This window comes from Nematolebias whitei, chromosome 3, assembly GCF_014905685.2.
Source record: "Nematolebias whitei isolate Nwh7 chromosome 3, NemWhi1, whole genome shotgun sequence".
Classification (NCBI taxonomy): Eukaryota; Metazoa; Chordata; class Actinopteri; order Cyprinodontiformes; family Rivulidae; genus Nematolebias; species Nematolebias whitei.
The window spans coordinates 9,432,415-9,453,853 of NC_056500.1; the positions used below are offsets into that span (position 1 = coordinate 9,432,415).

At 38.5% G+C, this 21,439-nt stretch overlaps 1 protein-coding gene across 1 annotated transcript in view; it reads right to left on the reverse strand.

The window, feature by feature from the left end:
* Positions 1 to 15,068: 15,068 nt before the first annotated feature.
* Positions 15,069 to 21,439, reverse strand: part of jund (JunD proto-oncogene, AP-1 transcription factor subunit) — an 81,361-nt gene continuing 74,990 nt past the window's right edge. The window contains exon 4 of the mRNA XM_037697963.1: positions 15,069 to 15,087. Coding sequence (XP_037553891.1) covers positions 15,080 to 15,087 — 8 coding nt within the window. The 3' untranslated portion in view covers positions 15,069 to 15,079. The remainder of the gene's footprint in view (positions 15,088 to 21,439) is intronic.

The following is a 21,439-nucleotide window of genomic DNA, read 5'->3' on the forward strand; positions in this document are numbered from 1 at the left end:
CCAAGAATAAAACTCTTTGTTTCTCAATTAAAAATCCATGAATCCACTCTTTGAATCTAAGACGGTCTCACTGGAGATGTGATGAAAAGTGAGGAGGCGAGGACACGAGGACAGAGGAGACAAGGTGACGCATTCGACAAAATAAAACCCTCCGAGACCAAATTTAAATCGACGTGTTGCATCATCTAATCATTGTTTTAGTTCAACCTACTGCTCTATTTTATTCTTTCTATCATTACAGGTGTTTGTAATAATCTTTTTATGCTCATGAGTTTGGAAAAATATGTTGCATATTTCTTCACACATTGCAGATGAACAAAGAGACTTCTGATACTCCAGTTTGATTTTGGTTAGATCTCCTCAAACAAGTCTTCTATTAACTTGTTCTTTCTTTCCTTCAAAAGCATTTCAGGAACTCACATATTTTAAATTATTTAACTCGGATTCATCAGCAGGTCATTGGCAAGATACATTAATATGCTGATGACACCACTTTACTGGGGCTCAACCAGGAGGGGAATGAGTCAGGGTACAGGACTCCGATAGACAAACGTTATATGGAGAGAAGAATGATCTCATCCTCAAAACAGACAAGACCAAATAAATCATACGGTGCTTCAGGAAGAACACTCCTCCATTATAGCCTCTCATCATTAAAGGGACTGAGGTAGGGAGGGATGATAGATTCTTGGGACTGCAGGTTACATCGGACCTGAGCTGGTCTCTCAACACCACAGCCACAGTGAAAAATGCCCAGCAAAGGCTTTAATTCATTAGGCTGCTCAGGAACGCAGGTCTGAACCAGCATCCTCTCACCCAGGCCTATACAGGACTGATGGGGAGTATCCTAACCAAAGGCATCACCGTCTGGTATGGGACCAACACAAGCAGAAAGGAAGGCACTGCAAAGAGTCAAAGACTGTGGAGGGACAAAAGTTCCTTCCATGTATGTCCAGCGCTGTCAAAAAAAAGAGCAGCTGGAACCATCGAGGACGCACTCCCATCCAGCTCACTCTCTTATCAGACATAAAATGTTCATACAACCCGAGACACAGTAGAGCAGAGCATCATCACCCAGAGTATAATGTTTTTTAATAGTTTGTATCTAAAAAGACTGATGGCAAAACAAAACTACTGATCAGGTGCAATAATACACGAACTAACTTCACTGGTCATGTGATGTGGTTTACTTCTGTACAGTGTAGATAGAAACCACTTTGTTCTTATTTTTATTTTATTTATTTAGTGTTGTTTCAGTGTTTTGACTATGACAGAGGGAGCTCTGCACAAGAATCCAGATGTGCCTGGATTGTTGGTCTGTGCACAAATGGCACACAAACAACTTTGACTTTTGACTCATTAAAGATCCTTTAAATGAAAACTAAGAAAACATTGCTGCTTCTTTTGATATTTTTCATAAAATATTTCAAGATGCTTGGAAGAAATATGTCATTTTACAATTACTGCACTCCTAAATGCTTACAGCGTGACTTCTTGAGCTATAAATGTAACGATAAAAACATGAACAAACAATAAAATGAGCACAGTATCTGGTTTTTTTTCTTCTTATTTTAGCAAAAATGTTAATAAAATAAACAGTTTGTGTAAAATGTTAAAAGAAGCGTGCTAATAACCATCACACACTGAGTAAAACAGACAGACATTTGTCTAACCGGCAGCTACTTCACTTCCAGGAATCAACCGACTTTTTCTGGGTGCCGGGGAAATGAGTGTCACCATCTGCCAAAGCAAAACCACAAAACACAACAAGGCAACCAAGATATGTGACACAGATGTGTCTTTACGTCACATTTATTCATCTGGTTTCCAACAAATGGTGTCATTATGTGCGTTGGTCTGAAAGGTCATCTACGTAAAAGCAAATTGGAAGCTTCAGGGTAAAAAATCATACTTTGTAATATATTCCAGGAAAGGAAATGTTTGCATGTATATTAAGTATTACATTACATTTGTCTGAAGAAGTCATGGTTATTGGTAAAAATAAAGTTCAACACTAAAATTTTATTAAAGGGATTTGTTCTGTTTTGAAGCTAATGTCTTTGTTGACAAAGGTTTAAAAACGGACCCTTTTTCTTCTACACAGCCTCTTTCCTTGCTCAGAGTCAACGCGAGGACACGTTACTTGAACTCACGAAACAAGTGATATGCTCTTTTCCAATTGTCCTAACTTAGATGTTCTGGTGAGCAGAGTAAACTTTAACTTTAAATAATGACGAGCTGCTCAGCCTGATCCATCTGTCTCCTGGCTCCGGCTTAAACACGGAAATCGAGTAAAACTCAGAGAAACCTGGTGAGCATAATGAGCTTTTCAATTGCTTTTAACGAAAGGTTTTATTGTGTAGAAAACTACAAAACTGTCCAGATTAAAAGAATCGAAGGAAATGTGTCCAAAGTTGAGGATATCAAAAATGGTAACAGATAAAAAAAATAAATGTAAGAAGCAGTAACCAGCTGTTTTATATTTACTCAGTCTCAGTCACATCTGATTACTTTTGAATGTCAGTAAAGAGAATTAGCCTTTTGAATTGCTGCTGGTTCAATCATCTGATTTACATTTATATTGTGTTGCTCGTCTCCAGCAACTCAGCAAACAGATAAAATCAAAGAGGATTTCTATGTTTAGTGACATTATGACACTGTTCAACAATAATGGAGAGCAATCCTTGAAAAAAAACAACAAAGATAAAGAGAAATACATCCATCCGTTATCTTTTACCCGCTTCTTCCATTTTGGGTCCATTTTGCCCATGTCCAGCAATCACTGTGCGAGGGGCGGGGTACACCCTGGACGGGTCGCAAGTCCATCACAGGGACACGTAGAGACAAACGAGACAAACGAGACAAACAACCATTCACTCTCTCACTCACACCTAGGGACAATTTAGAGTTACCACTCAGACTGACATGCATGTTTTTGGTATGTGGGAGAAAACCGGAGTACACGGAGAAAACTTAAGCATGCACGGCGAGAACATGCAAACTCCACTCAGAAAGGCCCCCGGACCGGGATTTGAACCAGCAACCTTCTCGCTGAGAGGCAGCAGCTCTACCAGTTGCACCACCGGGGGCGGCTGTGGCTGAGTGGTTAGAGCAGTCGTCCTCCAATGCAAGAGTTGGGGGTTCGAACCCACCAGCAGTCACATGCCCAAGTGTCCATGGGCAAGACACTGAACCCCTCATCGCCTCCGATATGTGTCCCATCGGTGTATGAATGTCATGTAAAGCTCTGATTAGTCTCATTAGAATGATTTGTTCAATTAACTTTGTAGAGATCTAGTAGTTCTGTATGGATGGGTAAATGAGGCACAGATTGTGTTGTAAAGCGCTTTGAGTATTTTGAAATAAGATAGAAAGGTGCTATATAAGTACATTGTACAGTCCATTTACCATTTACCACCGTGCTGCCGATAAAGATAAATACTGATGTTTATAAAAGAAACAAACTGCAGTCACGCACGCAAACAATCATAAACTAAAGAAATTGCATTTCTTGCAAAAATGCAGTGTGCAAACTTATTGCAGAAGAACTTGCTGAAAACAGCTAATATTAGCTAAATAACATGCTGAAATGTGGCTGAAATGGAAGAACAAGCCTAAATTAGCAGAAGAAAGCAGAAAGAACACATATTTGGTGAAATATGTTTAATTAGGCAGAAATTAGCACAAAAATGAGGAAATTAGCTAAAAAAAAAAAAAGGGCTGAAATTAGCTAAAAATGACCGAAAAGTAGCTGAAAGACAGAAAGAAACTTAAACTACCAGAAGGAAGTGGAAAGAGCTGAAATTAGCTCCAAAAATGTGGAATTAGCTGAAAAAGCTCAAATTAGCATTAAACAGCTAAATAGTAGCTGAAATAGCAGAAAAAGTTGAAACTAGCATAATTAAGCTGAAAGGAGCATAACAAGCTGAAATTATCAAAAACAAGTCAATTAGGCTTAGGAAAGTAGCAGAAATTACCACAAAAAATGAATTTATCTCAAAACAGCTGAAATTAGCTAGAAAATGCTAAAAAAAAAAAAAAAAAATTTTTTTAAGTAGCTGAAAGGGTAGAACAAGCTCAAATTATCAGAAGCAAGCAGAAAGAACACATTTGCCCAATGGCTGAAAAATGCAGGAAATAGCACCAAAAAGTGGAAATTATCTGAAAAAGGCTGAAATTAGTATTAAAAAAGCTGAAAAGTAGCTAAAAAAATCAGAAAGAAGCTGAAATTACCAGAAGGAAGTAGAAAAAGCACATTTTTTGCTGAAGTGGGCTGGAAACAATTTAAATGAGTGCAAAAAATGTGGAATTAGCTGAAAACGCTGAAATTAGCATAAAACTGCTAAATAGTACCTGAAATAGCAGAAAAAGCTGAAAGGAGCATAAAAGTTGCACCAATACCAAAAGTCATAGCAGGATTGTCCTGAAAGAGCTGAACATTTTGATTTATGACCAATAATTCTCAGTCAGGTCATCGGGACAGTTTGTTTTTATTTATTTTGATTTATGATTTGTTGAAATAGCATAAAAACTGTGGAACGAGAAAGATGTCAAAACAAGTACGGAAGAAAAATGGATCACAATATTGTGAATGCTTCTTACAGCGGGGTAAAAGCTGTTCTTTAGTATGTTCATTAAAATCAGAAACTTAGGAGCTGAGATTTAACAATCGAAAGGAGGAACTCAAAGCATTTCCATAAAATATTTATGTTATGGGTAATTTACATTTATAACATATTTGTTGTGCAGAGATCCAAAGTGATCATCAGTTATGATGTTTAATGCAATGCTCAGTTTTTAAAGAATCACCATTGTGCATCACTGTTAATAAGAATCTGTTGAGTGGGTAATGAACTCGAAGATTAAACATCCACCACACCCCAAGACAAACACAGCGGCTGAACGTGACACTTTGTTGTATTAAAGCAAAGAAAAATGTCTTTGAAGTTGTTTAAAATGGAAGATGATAGAAACTCTGCTACATTCTGGTTATTATCAGCAGAAGCCAAAATGTTTTGGAGTGTTGAGAGTATTTCCAGTTCGACTCCAGCCTGTCGTTTGTCTCAGTGATCTCCAGTGTCCTGACTAATTGTTGCTGGCGAACACCCTCGACAAAACAAACCCACAGCGTCTCCCTGGACCCCTTCGAGTGTCCTCGAGCCGTCAGTGTGGAGGAGAGACGCAGGCTGTTGCACATTTCCTCTGTTGCCTTTCTGGTAAACTGTGAGGGTAATTTAGAAATGTCCCCAACCTGATCTTCATCTTTTACAACCTCAAGTGGTTTTTCAAACCTCTTAAAGCTTAAAAATAATTGTTGTTGATGGTAAAAGTGAAGCTGTGATTTAAAGAAAACCGACGTCTGGAGCTGAAGGAGCAGTTTGCCTCCAATGATAGATTATTGTCAGGATGTTCTGGTTTTAAGGTTTCAGTCTTCAACTAACATTTTCTGTTGTGAGCCAGACTTAAGAAGCATCTTTAAACTAATACATGACAGGTACATTCACTAAAAATTCCCTCTTTTTATCACTATATTTATATTTTTATCAACCCATTTCCATTCTAACCCTAAATTACTATCTAGCTATTGATATTATTTTCATAAATTTCATAAATAAAACCTGAAATTTTGTGTATTAAAGAAAAAAAAAGGAGTTTGAGTTTTGAATGACTGTGAGCTACTTTGTAATCTCAATTTTTTTGGCAAATATCACTGATTAGCAGTGGCAGCCATCTTGAATTGGGTTGGCATTAAAGGTTTATTAGCTGTAGAAGAATATCCAATAGTTGTTTCCTGGAAACTATGATACGGGCTGTTAGGTCCCTGTATGACCGGTGTCAGAGCCTGGTCCGCATCGCCGGAAGTAAGTCAAGCTCGTTCCTGGTGAGAGGTGGACTCCGCCAAGGTTGCCATTTGTCACCGATTCTGTTCATAATTTTTATGGACAGAATTTCTAGGTGCAGCCGAGGTGTTGAGGGGATCCGTTTTGGTGGCCTTAGGATCGCGTCGCTGCATTTTGCAGATGATGTGGTCCTGTTGGCTTCATCAGGTCGTGATCTACAGCTTTCGCTGGAGCGGTTCGCAGCCTAGTGTGACGCGACTGGGATGAGGATCAGTTCCCCCAAATCCAAGGCCATGGTCTTGAACCGGAAAAGGGTAGAGTGCTCTCTTCAGGTCAGGGAGGAGGTCCTGCCCAAAGTGGAGGAGTTCAAGTATCTTGAGGTCTTGTTCAGGAATGAGGGAAAAATGGAGCATGAGATCGATAGGTGGATAGGTGTGGTATCTGCAGTGAAGTGGGCGTTGTACTGGTCTGTCGTGGTGAAAAGAGAGCTGAGTCAAAAGGCGAAGCTCTCAATTTACTGGTCGATCTACGTTCCTACTCTCACCTATGGTCGTGAGCTTTGGGTTGTGACTGAAAGAACGAGATCTCGGATACAAGCGGCCGAAATGAGGTTGTCTGGGCTCTCCCTTAGAGATAGGGTGAGAAGCTCGGTCACCTGGGAGGGACTCAGAGTAGAGCCGCTGCTTCTCCACGTTGAGAGGAGCCAGTTGAGGTGGCTCGGGCATCTGGTTAGGATGCCTCCTGGACGCCTCCCTGGTGAGGTGTTCCAGAAATGTCCCACCGGGAGGAGGCCCAGAAGAAGACCCAGGACACGTTGGAGGGACTATGTTTCTCAGCTGGCCTGGGAACGCCTCGGGATTCCCCCAGAGGAGCTGGTCCAAGTGGCTGGGGAGAGAGAAGTCTGGGCCTCCCTACTTAAGCTGCTACCCCCGCGACCCGACCCCGGATAAGCAGAAGAAAATGGAGGGATGGATGTTTATTGAAAGTTTCATTAAAATCATTCCAATGATTCAGAAAACATTTTGCTTCAGACACGGGTAAAAACATTATCCTCTTTTTTTTGTCTTCAGTAGCTGGCAAACATAAGAATATCCTCCTGCCAGTGTTTTGATTGTGTTATTTTTGTCAGTGGTTGTTATGTTTTTTTTTTTTTTATAATCAGCTTCGGTCCATTGATTGAATACCAGAAAACGACCTGCAGCACAGCAAATGTTACACAAACATCCATCAGCAGCCTTTAATTTCCCAGAGAAACCATCCTCCCTGCAGCGCTCGCACCATTTAACCAGCACCATTAAATGATGTCGATTACACGATTAAAGCAGCGTCCGCACAACAAGTGACAATCAGGTCAACTCCAAAAACGAGCACCGAACACAGATACATGCTCTCCACTAATCCGCCCTCAGAGATGCCGACAACATGTTTTGTGTCTTTGTTAGCGCGAGTCTGTTTTGATAACATTCATCTTTTCTGTGCGGAACCATGGCCACCCACTGATAACCTGGGAGGAAACTCTTTAAGCCATTTTCCCTGGAAAACAGAACTCTATAGCAACCGGTGTAATTTTTGTCTATCAAACAATCATAAGAAGTGCCTTTGAAACAGATAGTACCTGCAGCATTTATGAGCTGGTCTGAAGGTCCCCAGTGACACGTCTTAACAGGCAGAAATGGAAATTATCAACAGACAATGTGCTAAGTCTGAGAAAAGCCCTTTGAGGTTATGAAAATATAGAATGCTGGAAAGTGTTGTGCCTCAAAAAGTAATGATAATTCACAGCTTTTAATGATTCAATAAATGCCCCAAAACCAAAAAAAGGTAAAAAAAATCAAATAAAATACAGCCATCATATTTTGTATGAATGACCACTGATCGAAACTCTTGCTGTCCAGCACATGTTCAAGGTGGTAAGTGTTAAAGACACTCTCGTTTGCAAAAAATGATCAAATTAAGTTCAGATATGTGGATAAAATAATGAAACAGCTGGTTCTTACCAGATTTTTCCATTAGGTGAACCTCAAATAAACAGTATAATTTACGTTAAGTTGTCTTTGACAAACCAAAAGGAAGAATCTGGGTAAGGAAAATCTAACAACTGCTTTGCATCAAATTAACGATGTTCCTGTCAATGTCGCACAGCTTTTTTTTTTAGTTCTTACCTCAGCATTTATTGGGTTGATATCTGGACTTTGGACTACACTTTGCTTTTTAATCCATTCTGTCACATATTTGTAACAGCTTTGTAGAGATCTAGTAGAGTGCTGTATGAAGGGGTAAATGAGGACACAGATTATAGTGTAAAGCGCTTTGAGTATCTTGAAATAAGATAGAAAGGCGCTATATAAGTACATTCCATTTACCATTTAACAGTGGAACCACAGTCTCGTTTAATTACACAATTTCTGTAAATATTTACGTGTCAAACAGATGGCATTAAATTTGATTCATATACATGTTAATGATCAATTTAGTGACTGTAACTTGCAAAACAAGCACAAATCATCATCCCTCCACCGCCATGCTGGACAGTTAATTTGAGGTATTTATCCTGATAGACTGGGTGGACATGGATATGATGTTTGTAAAGGACATAATGAGTTATGTTATCGAGCCGTTTACATATATTTGTAATTTATCATTTTCAAAAGGAATATTTCCAGACAGTATGAAAGTAGCTAAGGTAGTTCCTCTCTTTAAGAATGATGATAAATGTGTGTTCAATAATTATAGACCAATATCCTTATTACCACAGTTCTCAAAAATTCTAGAAAAACTGTTTGTGACCAGATTAGATAAATTTATTACTAAACAAAACATTCTAAGTAGTAGTCAGTATGGGTTTAGAGCAAAAAACTCTACATCAATGGCTCTCATGGAAATAATAGAACAAATAACTACTGCTGTCGATCAAAAACAGTATTGTGTTAGTATTTTTGTTGATTTAAAAAAAGCATTCGATACTATTGACCACACTATTCTCCTTGAAAAATTAAATAAATATGGTATAAGAGAACCAGCATTACACTGGGTGTCTAGCTATTTAAAAGATAGGAAACAGTTTGTACAAATAAATGGTGTAAGATCTGACCTGTGCAATATCACTTGTGGAGTTCCTCAAGGCTCTGTACTTGGACCAAAGTTATTTATTTTATATGTGAATGACTTAGTGAATGTATCAGGACTCCTCAAATGTGTCCTTTTTGCAGATGACACCACATTTTTTTGTTTGGGTAAAGATGTAAAACAGATGTTGGAATTGATGAAGACAGAATTTGATAAAATACAAACTTGGTTTAAACTTAATAAATTATCATTAAATTTAGATAAAACTAAATACATGATATTTAGTAACAAAAAGAGAACTGTTGATGATCCATTTAAAATTGAGGGTGTTGAGATTTGTAGAGTTAATGAGATGAAATTTTTGGGTGTAATCATTGATGAACAGCTAACATGGAAAAATCACATCAATTCTGTAAGAACAAAAATATCTAAATCTATTGCAGTACTATACAAAGTCAGGGAATTATTAAATGATAAAGCTCTGTACATGTTGTATAACACAATCATTGTTCCACATTTAATCTATTGCATTGATGTTTGGGGGAAAGCGTGTAAAACATTTACAAAACCTATTTTTATTTTACAGAAAAGAGCTGTAAGAATTATCACCAGAAAGCATTACTGTCACCCATCAAGCACATTATTTTATCAACTGAAATTATTAAAGTTCCATGATTTGGTAGATTATAGTATTCTATCAGTTATGTATAGGGCTCAAAATAACACATTACCATTAAATATCCAAAGAAATTTTATTAAAAGACAAAGTTGTTACAATCTTAAGGGGATAGAAATATTTGTCAAACCAAAATTCAGAACTAGTCTGAAGGGAAGGTCTACCTCAATCCAAGGAGTTGGATTGTGGAATGGTCTAGAGAGTGATGTGAAAAATGCCAAGTCAATGTGTACATTTAAGAAAAAGATCAAAGCTGAATTGTTAAAAAAGTATATATGAAGTAGCTTAGTGTGTGTTTTGTATTAGAATTAGAAAAATTAGAAAGAGTTATTCATTTTGTTCTGTTACTTGAAGATTATTATGTCTGAAATAATTGTTTGAAAAAAGGGGCAGATATAATAAGATTTTTTCTTCTTTCTGCTGCTTTTCATTTTAAATCTTTTGTATACTTTTTTATATTGTTATGGAATTGTTTTGTACTTTTTTTAAATGAATAAACTATATACCATACCATACCATACCAGACAGGCCTCCTCTCTTCCTGTTTTTAAATCTCTTTTAAAGACACACTTTTATTCTTTGGCTTTTAACACGTGATCGTATCTTTTATGGCTTTTTAATACACCTGCTGTGAAACTGGTATGTGAATGGTTTTTTATGTTTCTTTGCGTATGCTTTGTATGTTTTTATTGTTTTGTTTGTTTTTATTGTTTTATTGTGCAGCACTTTGGCTACCCTTGTGGTTTTTAAAATGTGCTATATAAATAAAGTTGATTGATTGATTGATTGATACCATACCATACCATGTGCTTTACTGTGTTTCTACTAGAGAGATGTTCCGATCAATCGGCCACCGATCATGATCGGCCAATTTCCGTTTAAAAGTATGTGATCGGCCGATACAGATCAATGCCTTTCAGTGCAGATCACAAAAACGGATCACCTTCGCAGCCTGCTGAGGTCCGGTGGTTTATATATTTAAGCCAAGTTTTGAGATTTATTTGACTTTCTGCACTATTTAGCCTTCATTTTATCAATCTGTTAAATATTCTGTTACCGATATTGTCTATAAATATGATATGATGAGTAAATTTAAGTGGTTTTTAGTTGTCCTTTTGACTAGTTGCTGTATTGTGCCTGCACTTTTTTTTATGTTTTTTGTCTTGAAAAAGTAAATAAAAACATGTTTTTGTCCAAATTAAGGTGATTTTATGGTTCCTATTTTACAGATCACATAACAAGTAGCACTCATCTTAACTAAATAATTTATTTTTTACAGCCAATCCATGTGATCAGTATCAGTGATCGGCAGGAAAAAAAACCTGATTGGAGCATCCCTAGTTTCTACCATTTAAGGGCAAGGTTAATATCAACTATTTTACATCTGCTTTGATCTCATTTGCCTGAAATGCACTGATAAAGAGGCTTTTTGGTGCGTTCACATGTGCGATGGGTTGAAGCTCCAGGCTGGATCTGGGGTCTTTCTGTGTGGAGTGTGTATGTTCTCTTTTTGTGGGTTGTCACCAGGTGTTAGATTCACTTGTGTACATGTACTCCTGGTTCCTTCCACAGTCCAACACCATGCATGAAAAGGCTGCCTTCAGGCCCAGACCTCCCTTGAATAAGAGATCTGTGATCTCAGTGGGATTTACCTGCTTACATAAAGGTTAATTGGTGATTATTTTTATATATATTTAAAAAAGAAGTCATGCGACTGTTATTGGAGTTCTTATTTTTTTGGTTGTTGCTTTGTTTTCACACTGTCAGCTTATAGTGACATGCAAAGTTGTTTCCTCGCGATCTTCTTCCGGTTGTTGTGCTATTTTTCTCACAACACCTACCACCGACTCCCCCTCCAGAAAAAAGAAAAAGAAACAAGTGCCGGTACAAGCTTGGGGAGTTTTAGCATATTTTTCTGCCATTGTAGTGTATACTGAAGGGACATTAAAATGCTCAGCTCAGACATGCACCCCTCTACCTACACGTTGATCCACTGGTCCAGTGAATATGAAACAACATAAAAACACCCAGCTAACAGGATTAGCAGGAGCATCTTTCTTATACTCAAAGTTTATGAAAGGGTTTTTCAGCTGCAAGACTTGTGGTGAATAAACTGTAATTCAGCAGAAGTCTTCATTTCATCATTGTGGACACGGCTTTATTTTAAGATAAACCATGAAAAAGGCAACGACCCTAAACGATGCAGTAGCAGCTGAGATGAGCGCTCATTAAGGAGCATCCTCTGCTTTAAAAGAGTTGGGTGTGCTGAAACATGCTGAGCTATGAGCCACTGGTTAGTGAAGGTTGAAATACAATAAGTGCCTGTTGTGATCAGAATAAATTGCTGTAATTTGGTCGTAGTTTGGAGCGTTGGCTGGGGGCTGGTGGTTGTTGTTAGTCAAAAATTCAACAAAAAAATAAACTAATTACTGACAAATTGTGTGTTTGTTTGTTTTTTCCTTAAAATGCACAACCCTAGTCCAGATCATACCTTGTCCAAATACTGGTAAGTTATAATTAATGAGTTGTTTACTAAGTTTAAAGTCATAAACTCTAATATTTACCAGGATTTAACTGAGGTTTGTAGTTCCTGATGTATGTTAGTTTATGGTTTGACAGGGAGTGATTTTGCTTAAACATCCACTCCTGGGATATCCATCTTTTTGCATTTTTTTTAATAGTTGTTCTCACTGGAAATTGTTTAGAAATGTCATTTTAATCTTGACTAAACTGATGGGCAGTAACAATTGCTTCTCTGAGAACATTGTTCGTGTTGTTCCTTCTTGTTCTCTCGTGAAATTGGTTGTTTGTTTCTCTCGAGATTAAATATTTCAAGAAGCTTTGTTTCCCTAAGATTAAAAGATATGCATCGAATACTCACAGAGCGTCTTGTTCATTTGAATGCATCTATTTATCCTTTTTAACATCTGGTCACACAGCTTCAGGGAGTAAACATAAATGATGGTAAGAATCCATGAAAAATCCAAGTCAAGGAATAAATTGTGTGGTTGTGGAAGTGCATTATCTTGTTATAAACATGAGAGATTAAACAAATATTTTCTGCATTTTGAAGTCATGCTATTAACTAAAAAAGATATCAAAAATTTGTTCAAAAAATGAAATAAAATATCTTCAAAGGTCTAATTTTATGTACAAAAACAGGTTACAATGGTATAATATAGCAGTTTCTTCATTCAGGCTTTTTAATTCTTTGTAAATTATCTACCCACACACCTGTGCTGCCGAGTATTTATTTTTGAGAATCATTTGAGTCATCTGAAATGATCCATACACGGGCATTCTGAGCGGGGAAACAAGGAAAACGCATTCATCGAAGGATAAAAGCGACGCCGGTGGTGTTGTCGTCGGTGGCACTGAAGCTGGCTGACTCACTGCTCTTACTCCTACCTACAGCACAGCTCAACCTGTTTGCATTTCCACCGTCATCATTCAGTTCAGACGCCAGAGAGCGTTCACTCTTACAGGACTTTAAAGAGCGTGGAGGAGAGAGCTGACGGAGCTGAAGTAGCACCCTGACAGCGAGACTGAGGGAAAACCTGAAGTGGGCAACCGAGGAAACGCAGCTGCACTTTCACAGCAGACCATCCATTTGTATTCCTGTTTCATTTTCTTTTTAGTTCACACACACGTCACATCATCTCACAACATTCTCACATTGCCTGTCAGCGCACGTATTTGCTGGCTACATCTATTTTTGCGATTTTTCATTTATTTTTTTTTATGGAATCTGACGTCTGATACAAACAAATTCATTCAACCTTTATTTACACAGGTTAATCTCATTGAGTCACGAGGACTCATTTACAAGAGAGACTTGTTTTAAACAAAGAACACAGATGAGGTACAGACAACAACAGACAATCATATAAAAAGCATATAAAATGAAAAAGTAAATAGAAGAAATGGTAGAAAAACGAAACTAGAACAGCTACAATGTAAAGTGACGTAGAAAACTAAAAACAGGAACGTCTGCGTTGGTTTTTGCCATGAATTTAACAGTTGTTTAAAATCCCTATGAGTGGTCAAGGTCGAGCGCTTCAGATCTTTTTGCAAGATATTCCAGGTTATAGGAGGAGTAGAAGAAGGCCCTTTTGCCTAGTTCAGTTCGCACTGCAGGTAATAATGTCCTGAGAGCGCACGCTGTAGCTGCACTCATGGAGTGACATGTAGGAGGAGATGTATGAAGGCAACAGACCAAGCAGTGATTTAAAGATGAAAATGTACCAGTGAGAGAGTCTGTGTGAAGTTAATGATGTCCAGTTAACCAGTGAATACTGGGTGCAGTGATGGGTATGGTAGTTACAGCCAGTTATGAATCTTAGCGCACCATGATATTCAGCATCCAACATCTGCAGGGTTCTTGTAGGAGCTTTCATGTAAATAATGTCACTGTAGTCAATGGAGGGAAAGAAAGTCACAGTTACAAGGCGTTTCCTAGCGTTCAGAGTTAGACAGGGTCTAGTTCTGAAAAAGAAACCCAATTTAACTTTCAGTTTATTTTCCAAGTTTTTGACATGGGGCTTAAAAGAGAGATGCAAATCGATAAAAATACTCAAATATTTACAAGAATCAACAAACTCAATAGGAGCACCATTTGAAGATAAAATAGAAGGAAGGACTGCTGGAACAGACTTCCTGTTTAAAAACAACATCCCTTTGGTTTTATCAGCATTTAACACCAGTTTGGGACAAAACAAATGTAACTGGATGATGTCGAATGCAGACTGTAAAAACTGGAAAACCTTAGCCACTGTTCTAGCTCAGTGATGAACTACTGTGTTATCGGCATAGAAATGTAAAGATGCATCAGGAAAGCTCTGACCTACATTACCTATGTAGACTGTGAAGAGGATGCGTCCTAAGACTGAGCCTTGTGGAACACCATTGTTAACAGTTAGATAGCTGGAAGAAGTACCATTATGTTGAACACATTGTCTCCAATCTGAGATAATTAGATAGTGTGATCTGAGAAACCATTTTCTGAGAGTTCATGACATGAGATGTCATGGTCCATAGTGTCAAAAGCTTTAGACAGGTCTAAATAAAGTGCAGTACAATGGTCCATAGCATCAAATGTTTCAACATCATCATTAAAAACCTTCAGCAAAGCGGTCAATCATTGCTACAAATCGCTACAAATGCTACAACAACAAATCAATGTAGCTTAGATACAAAAAAAATACAAAAAAAAACAATGCCTGTCAGCGAATCTGACCAAAAGGAAAATCTTTGTTTTGTTTCATAGCTTGGCTTTATTTATTTTATCTTTATAATTTCAGCTTCTCCGTCTCTGCTTTTCTAAAATGAATAAATTATAAATCTGTCTCCACATTCCAGACGTTAAAGTTTCAACTAAATGCTTCACTCGCATCTAATCTGCTGACTGGGTTTATTTCACAAGGTCACGTGTGTCCAACGTGGTGTGAAGCTCTGAAGCGGTCTGCCTGCACGTGGTTTTACGGTACGTGACTGGAGTTCAGACGTAAAGAGCCACGGCCAAATTAAAACGCATTCAGTCGCAGAAACTAATGGAGCAGCCGTTTGTTCATTAAAGATTACTCTTTAATGAGCTCAATGTGCAGCTGTTAAGGCTTAGAGGTAAAAAATAAATTTTCACCACAGCACAGATGTTACTGCATTTGCAGCCACTTAAAGCACAACTGCAGAAAATGCGTGAACAAAACCTATTTGCACTAAAAGTTATTGAAGACTGAAATTAAAGGCCTAATATTCTGCCGGCCAAGTTCATTTTATGTTGAGAAATAACAACGTTGCAGCAGCAGTTTTGAAAATAACGATCTGTGGGATCTCATGCGATGCTGTGCGAAGCACTCAGAGACTGTGTTAAGGACTATTCTTAAGTACTACCACACCAAGCTCAATATTTGTTCAGTACTGGGTTATAGACACTTTAATGTTGGCTTATATGAACTAGTTTGGTGACAAGGATTCAAGTTTTAGGTTGATTTTAAAAGTTATTTTGTTGTAGATGCACATAAAATAATGACGTCTGAAGAGTTTCGTTAAAATCCATCCATTGGTTCAGGAACATTTTTGATAAGTCCACACACAAATGCAGATACGAGCAAAAACATTATCGCCCCTTCGCCTTTGTTGCCAAGTGATAACAACCTTCTTGTAGATCAGAGCAAATCTGACCAAACACCAAAACAGACAACCAGGCAAAGTGTGCGTGTTTTAAAGATGTACAAAAGAAGAATTTGAGTGTTTTGTTAGCGTGTTAAGTGTTTTATCAATCCTAATTAACCTGCAGCAGATCAGTAAACGAGCCAAATCAATCCATCCATGTTAAAACCAGGTTGTTAGGCATTACCAATGCTTTCTGTTCTTTCAGCAGGAAACAGGAACAGAGCTCATGACTCTATGTGAACAAACTCTGAGGTGGGACAAGTCGTGGCACTGCTCGTTGCCTGCGAGTGGCGTCGAGGGAGCAGACCATGCTGCTGCCGCTGTACAGATGTGTGTGGCATAAATCCAGCGTGAGAACTGAGCCGTGCAACTCTACAATTGTGTTAAAGTGGAAATAGACTGAATCACAGCCTCTACATGGGAAATAACAGTTATGTACAACAAAACCTGTTTAAAAGTAAGTATGTACCGTATTTTCCGTCATATACGTCGCATCTATCATGCGTCACCGCTGACGCATCGTGTTTGTTATGCATCCCCGCTGACAACCCGGAAATGTGGGCTGGTGTTGTACTAAAAATTGATGATGGCGGCTGCGGGAGCGTGCATGCCACGAGAGGACTTTAACAAGAATTTAACAAGATTAACACTTAAAAACATATATTTGTCTGCTCGAAATTATAGTACTTGTGTGTCGCAGTCTAACTTTTGCTTAATAAATGCACTTTGACAGTCATATCAGCTGCATTTCAGAAGTTCATACGCTGAAGTAAACGCGTGCACGTGACGAGTCGCTGTGCAAATTTAACAAGACAACCACCTAAAAACAATTATTTGTTTGCTCACAATTATAGTAAAGGTGTGTCTCAGTTGAACTATTCCTTAAAAATGCACTTTAATGGTCAAATCAGCTGAATTTCAAAAATGTTTCAATGCTGAGGTGCTGCGAAGCGTGCACGTGCAGATGCACGAGCCGCTGCATTTCTTTAAAATTTAACAAGATAACCACCTAAAAAAATTTGTTTGCTCGACATTATAGCAAAGGTGTGTCTCAGTTGAACTTTTACTTAATAAATGCACTTTAATGGTCAAATCAGCTGAAATTCAAAAATAGTGTTGTTGCCTTGGTGCTCCGGGAGCACGCAGAGGGAGGAAACCAGGAAGGGGGAATGCTGCTCGTTTCTTCGAAATTTAACAAGAAAAGCACCTAAACAATTATTTGTCAGCTTGAAATTATAGCAAAGGTGTGTCTCAGTCTAACATTTGTTTAATAAATGCACTTTAATGGTCAAATTAGCTGCAGTTCGCCAGGGCAGTGCAGCTGATTTAACTTCCTCCAAGCAGCGAGCAGAACGAAGGTGGTGGTGGGGGGGGGGGTAAAATGGCAAGCTGATTGTGTCATTAATAGCTGGTGAAGATTCTCAGTCATGCAAAACATGGTAAATTCAAAAAAGTTAAAGAAAAAAGCAAAAAAGTATGAAGTATAATAAATAAAGTCCAGTTGTTTTTGTCTTAATTTTTATTTTATTTGTCATTATAGCCACGTTTACATATTACATGATACAACGGCATGCCATAGTATTACTACTATTCTGCTGCCATCAAGTGGCTGAAAGTGGTACTGCTCAATGTTTTTTTCAGTCAGAATGAATGAAAACGGTCATATCTCAGCCAAAAATTGGTTTATAAATATGGAAAAAAATCCATAAATACATCACTTTGGCCTATAAGCCGCAGGGCATGCAAATTATGCAAAAAATTGTGACTTATAGGGTGGAAAATACGGTACTAAACTACATCATAATGTATCTCCTGCAGCTTTCTTGTCAAACTAAAATCTGTAGAATAACACAAAAACCAGGCGAGACACAGACCTCAGCCATCAGTATCCATCTCCCCTGGAAGTCTTTGTGCACAAACAAGTAAAAAAAGGAAGTCAGCGCCTCTCCTCGGCCTGACTGATGAGGTTTACAGAGCGGTTTGCCGCGAGCCAAACCATCCCTCACATCTCCTCCACCATTTGTCAAAGTGCAAGGAGCAGAACACAAAACAGGCCTGAAGAACAGGTAGGCACCCTCAGCAGGAGACACCCACTCAATCACACAGCCTCAAACCAAAACAACTCAGTGCCACCATTTTTTTAGGGAAAATTCAGCAATCCAAACACATGATTCATGCATGTTTTCTGAACCTGCAAACAGATAATTACATAAAATGATACATTTTAATGTTTGCCAAGACTACAGGTTCAAATTATAGGCTCGGGAAGCCCCCTGAGACACACAGAACTGGTCAGAAACAGAATGGAAATCATAAATATGGTGAGCCCAGACTCTCATAAAGCTGCCAGCAGAACAAACAAATTATAAAACATCACCAAAGGCATAAATTATAGGAACAATTTATGTAAATGTCCCCTGAAGAACAGCTCACAGTTCATTAGGGATTAATTCGACTGAGGAAACGGAGCACGAGAAGCTGTCACTGGAAATCAATGGCTCTCCAACACCAGAGACCGTCTGTCAATGAAAACTCTGACGTGGAAATGATCCCTCTGCAAATACACATTAAATTGTATTTCAGGCAAAAGTGTAAAGTCTCAAGGCAACAAACTGAGTGAAACGTGAAAAACAAATCATTAAGACTCCAGCTGATGTATACCGTGAGGCTCACACCTTTAAAGAAACAGATCGCTTGACCTGATGTGAGTCATGTTTGTTATTTTTGAATTCTTTTAGCTGATCTGGTTAAATGTTGTGGTCTATGCTGCATTTACGGAGAAGCACCACAGCAGAAATCCTTCAGCAGATGTAAAACCTATAACAAAATGAAGCATCTTAATAAGCAGTTCAGCTGGTCAGAAACAGAATATAAGCAGCAATTAGAGCTAAAAGCAAAATATTGAAAACTTATTGGCCTCCCTTTTAGTAGTCTATTTTTGCACTAATAAAAAGCACAAGCTGTATCATTCCGGTTTATCTCAATACACTGAATAAACTAAAAAATACTTATTGTTAACATAACGGCACATAGTAGACAAGAAATATTCAGCAGCTTGTTTTCCCATTCCACAGTAAAATTATTGTAAAACTAACTACAGCAGCACATTAGTACTGAAAAACTATGCAACTGCAGTACATTTACTATTTATTCATAACTGTGTAGTTTATTTAGCTTTTTACTGTTGGTGATGTTTTTAATGTGTGCCTTTACCATACTATCACTTTGATGATGATACACTCAGATTCCCCACTGAAGGACATATAAAGCAATATTCTATTTTATTATTTTATATTCTCATGTGCTCTGAAAAATACAGCTTTTACACTTTGTGGTTACAGACAGACGGTTTAATAAGTATATGCCAGTATAATGTAGTCTAATAAACAACAATCTTGTTAAACTTTGTCATTAGTTTCTGTTTGGACTCTAAAGTATTCAACCAGTTATTTGATCTTATTAAACTGGATTTAACTGTGAAGCTTTGGGAAGCCTGACTTTAGACACTTTCCCGGGGCGGGGGACCAGGTTACCGTCTCAGTGATGAGGGCCATGACATGCGAGGCTTCTTCAGTCCAGGTCTCAGCTTCTCCAGGGTCCGGTTGCGGCACAGGTACCGCTCGGTGTCCGAGTTGAAGCGCTGTTTGATCCGTATGTGGGTCCTGGGCTGCCGCCACAGATGTTTGGGCGGCTTGGCGAGTCCCGCTCCCTCCCTGCTCAGCGTTGCGCACTCCATTACGTCTAAAGATCTTTACTTTTTCCTTTCTTTACCAACTAAAACTGGATGGAGAACGCTGCGAGGAGAAAACGCCGGGCTGTTTGTGAAGCCTAACAAGTCAGGGAGAGCTGCTGCGCGCGCGGCATGTCGGTGCGCTGCTGTCCACGAGCCGGAGTGCTGAAATCCCCTCCGCGAGCCTCTCCTTCTGTCTCCGTCTCTCCCTCCTCTCCTCGGTGCATCTCTCCTTTTTATTGCTCCCCGACTCCCCCCGTTCCTCTCCATCCTCGCCCCTCACTCCAACTTCCTCCTCCTGCCATCTCCATCTGCTTCCACACCTGTCAATCTGCCAATCATCTCCACAACGTGCTGTCTCTGGACTCGGTTCATGCCCAGTCAGGCAAACAATGGACACAGGAGTCCGATGCGTTTTATTTTTTTAACAATTTACAACAAAAAATGCTGAAAAGTTGCTGCTTCAAACTTTAAAGAGTTTTCTTCTGCTGCAAATGTTAACACAGACTTTTGTTATTTATAGCCAACTGTGTCAGATCTGGTCTAAAGTCTAAGCCTTCAAATGTTTGTTTTTTAACCCAACTTATAATATTGAAGACCATGCAATCCTTGAATGAATGCATGTCACCCGCTGCTTTTCATGCCAGTTTTAAACCAAGATCATCTCAAGCTGAGAAATGAAGTTGTAGTTGTTCATGTTCTATCACATGATCTCGTGCTCACAGTATGAGTTGGGAATGGGTCTCAGCTACTACCACATCAGATTTTAGCTCAATATTTGTACAAATGGACTGAATTATAGCCATTTATGTGTTTATAAGGTCAAATGGCTGTGGAGGCCATCTTGAATCGGGTTGGCTCTGAAGGTTAGTTAGCTGTAAATGTACATCCAGAGATTACTTTCAAAAGGTTTCATTGAAATCTATTCACTGTTTAAAGAGATATTTTGCTAACAGGCACACAGAGTTGACAATATAGGATTAATAGCAACATTTTCAACAAAGATCTTGAATAGATTAGTCGATTCTAGGACATCTTGAGTTTTTTTAACGTCACGTCGACTAGTCGCAGTCAGCGATTGTGATACGTGATCAGCGTCGGGCCGCTGGCTACAAAACAGATTCTTCCGAGCAGATGGAAGGCGAGGAGCAGGCGATATTTTCCCAAACAGGAATAAATTCATCAACGATGTGGAGGTGTTTCACTAAGGATGATGTTTTTAGTTTCATTTTATTCAAAACACTAAAAAAATATAAAAACGGGTGCGTTCCACTGCCTGTGTGCACCGCCACCACCGCTGCGGTGTTTTATTTTATTTAGTGGCTTAAATAAAATAAAACTAACTTTTGCAGCTTAATTATAGTTTTGGTTTCCCTGAGACTTATTCTCAGTATATAGGAGCATAAATACACGCTCCCGATGTTTTGTTGTTCTTTTTTTTTTATTTGTAAATAATAAATGACTTTTTTTTTTAGCGTCTTGAGTTCCTATGACGTCATCAACTAGTCGATGTCGACTCGACTTTTATCATGCTAATGTCGACTTTAAAAAATGTGTAGTCGTTCAGTTCAACCCCTAGAGCCATCTGTTGGTGCTCAGATTATATGTTGTGAATATGTTGTCAGTCCCAGCCGCTACCGCTCCAAATTTTCAGTCAATGTTTGTAAAATTGACTGAGTTTTACTCTTTTACTGTTTTTAATTAACAGTTTCCTGTGGTAGCCATCTAAAGTCAGGCCGACTCCAAATGTTCATCAGTTGTAGATGTATGTTCATCCAGTCATCACTTTCTGCAAGTTTCATTAAAATGTGTCCATAAATTATTTTGATGACACACAAAGCACTGAGCATAAGTACAAACAGGGCAATTGTTCAATTCAGTTGATTTATAGAGCGCCAAATCACAAGAGAAGTCGTCTTAGGGCACTGCACAGAAACATTCACATACATGAAAATC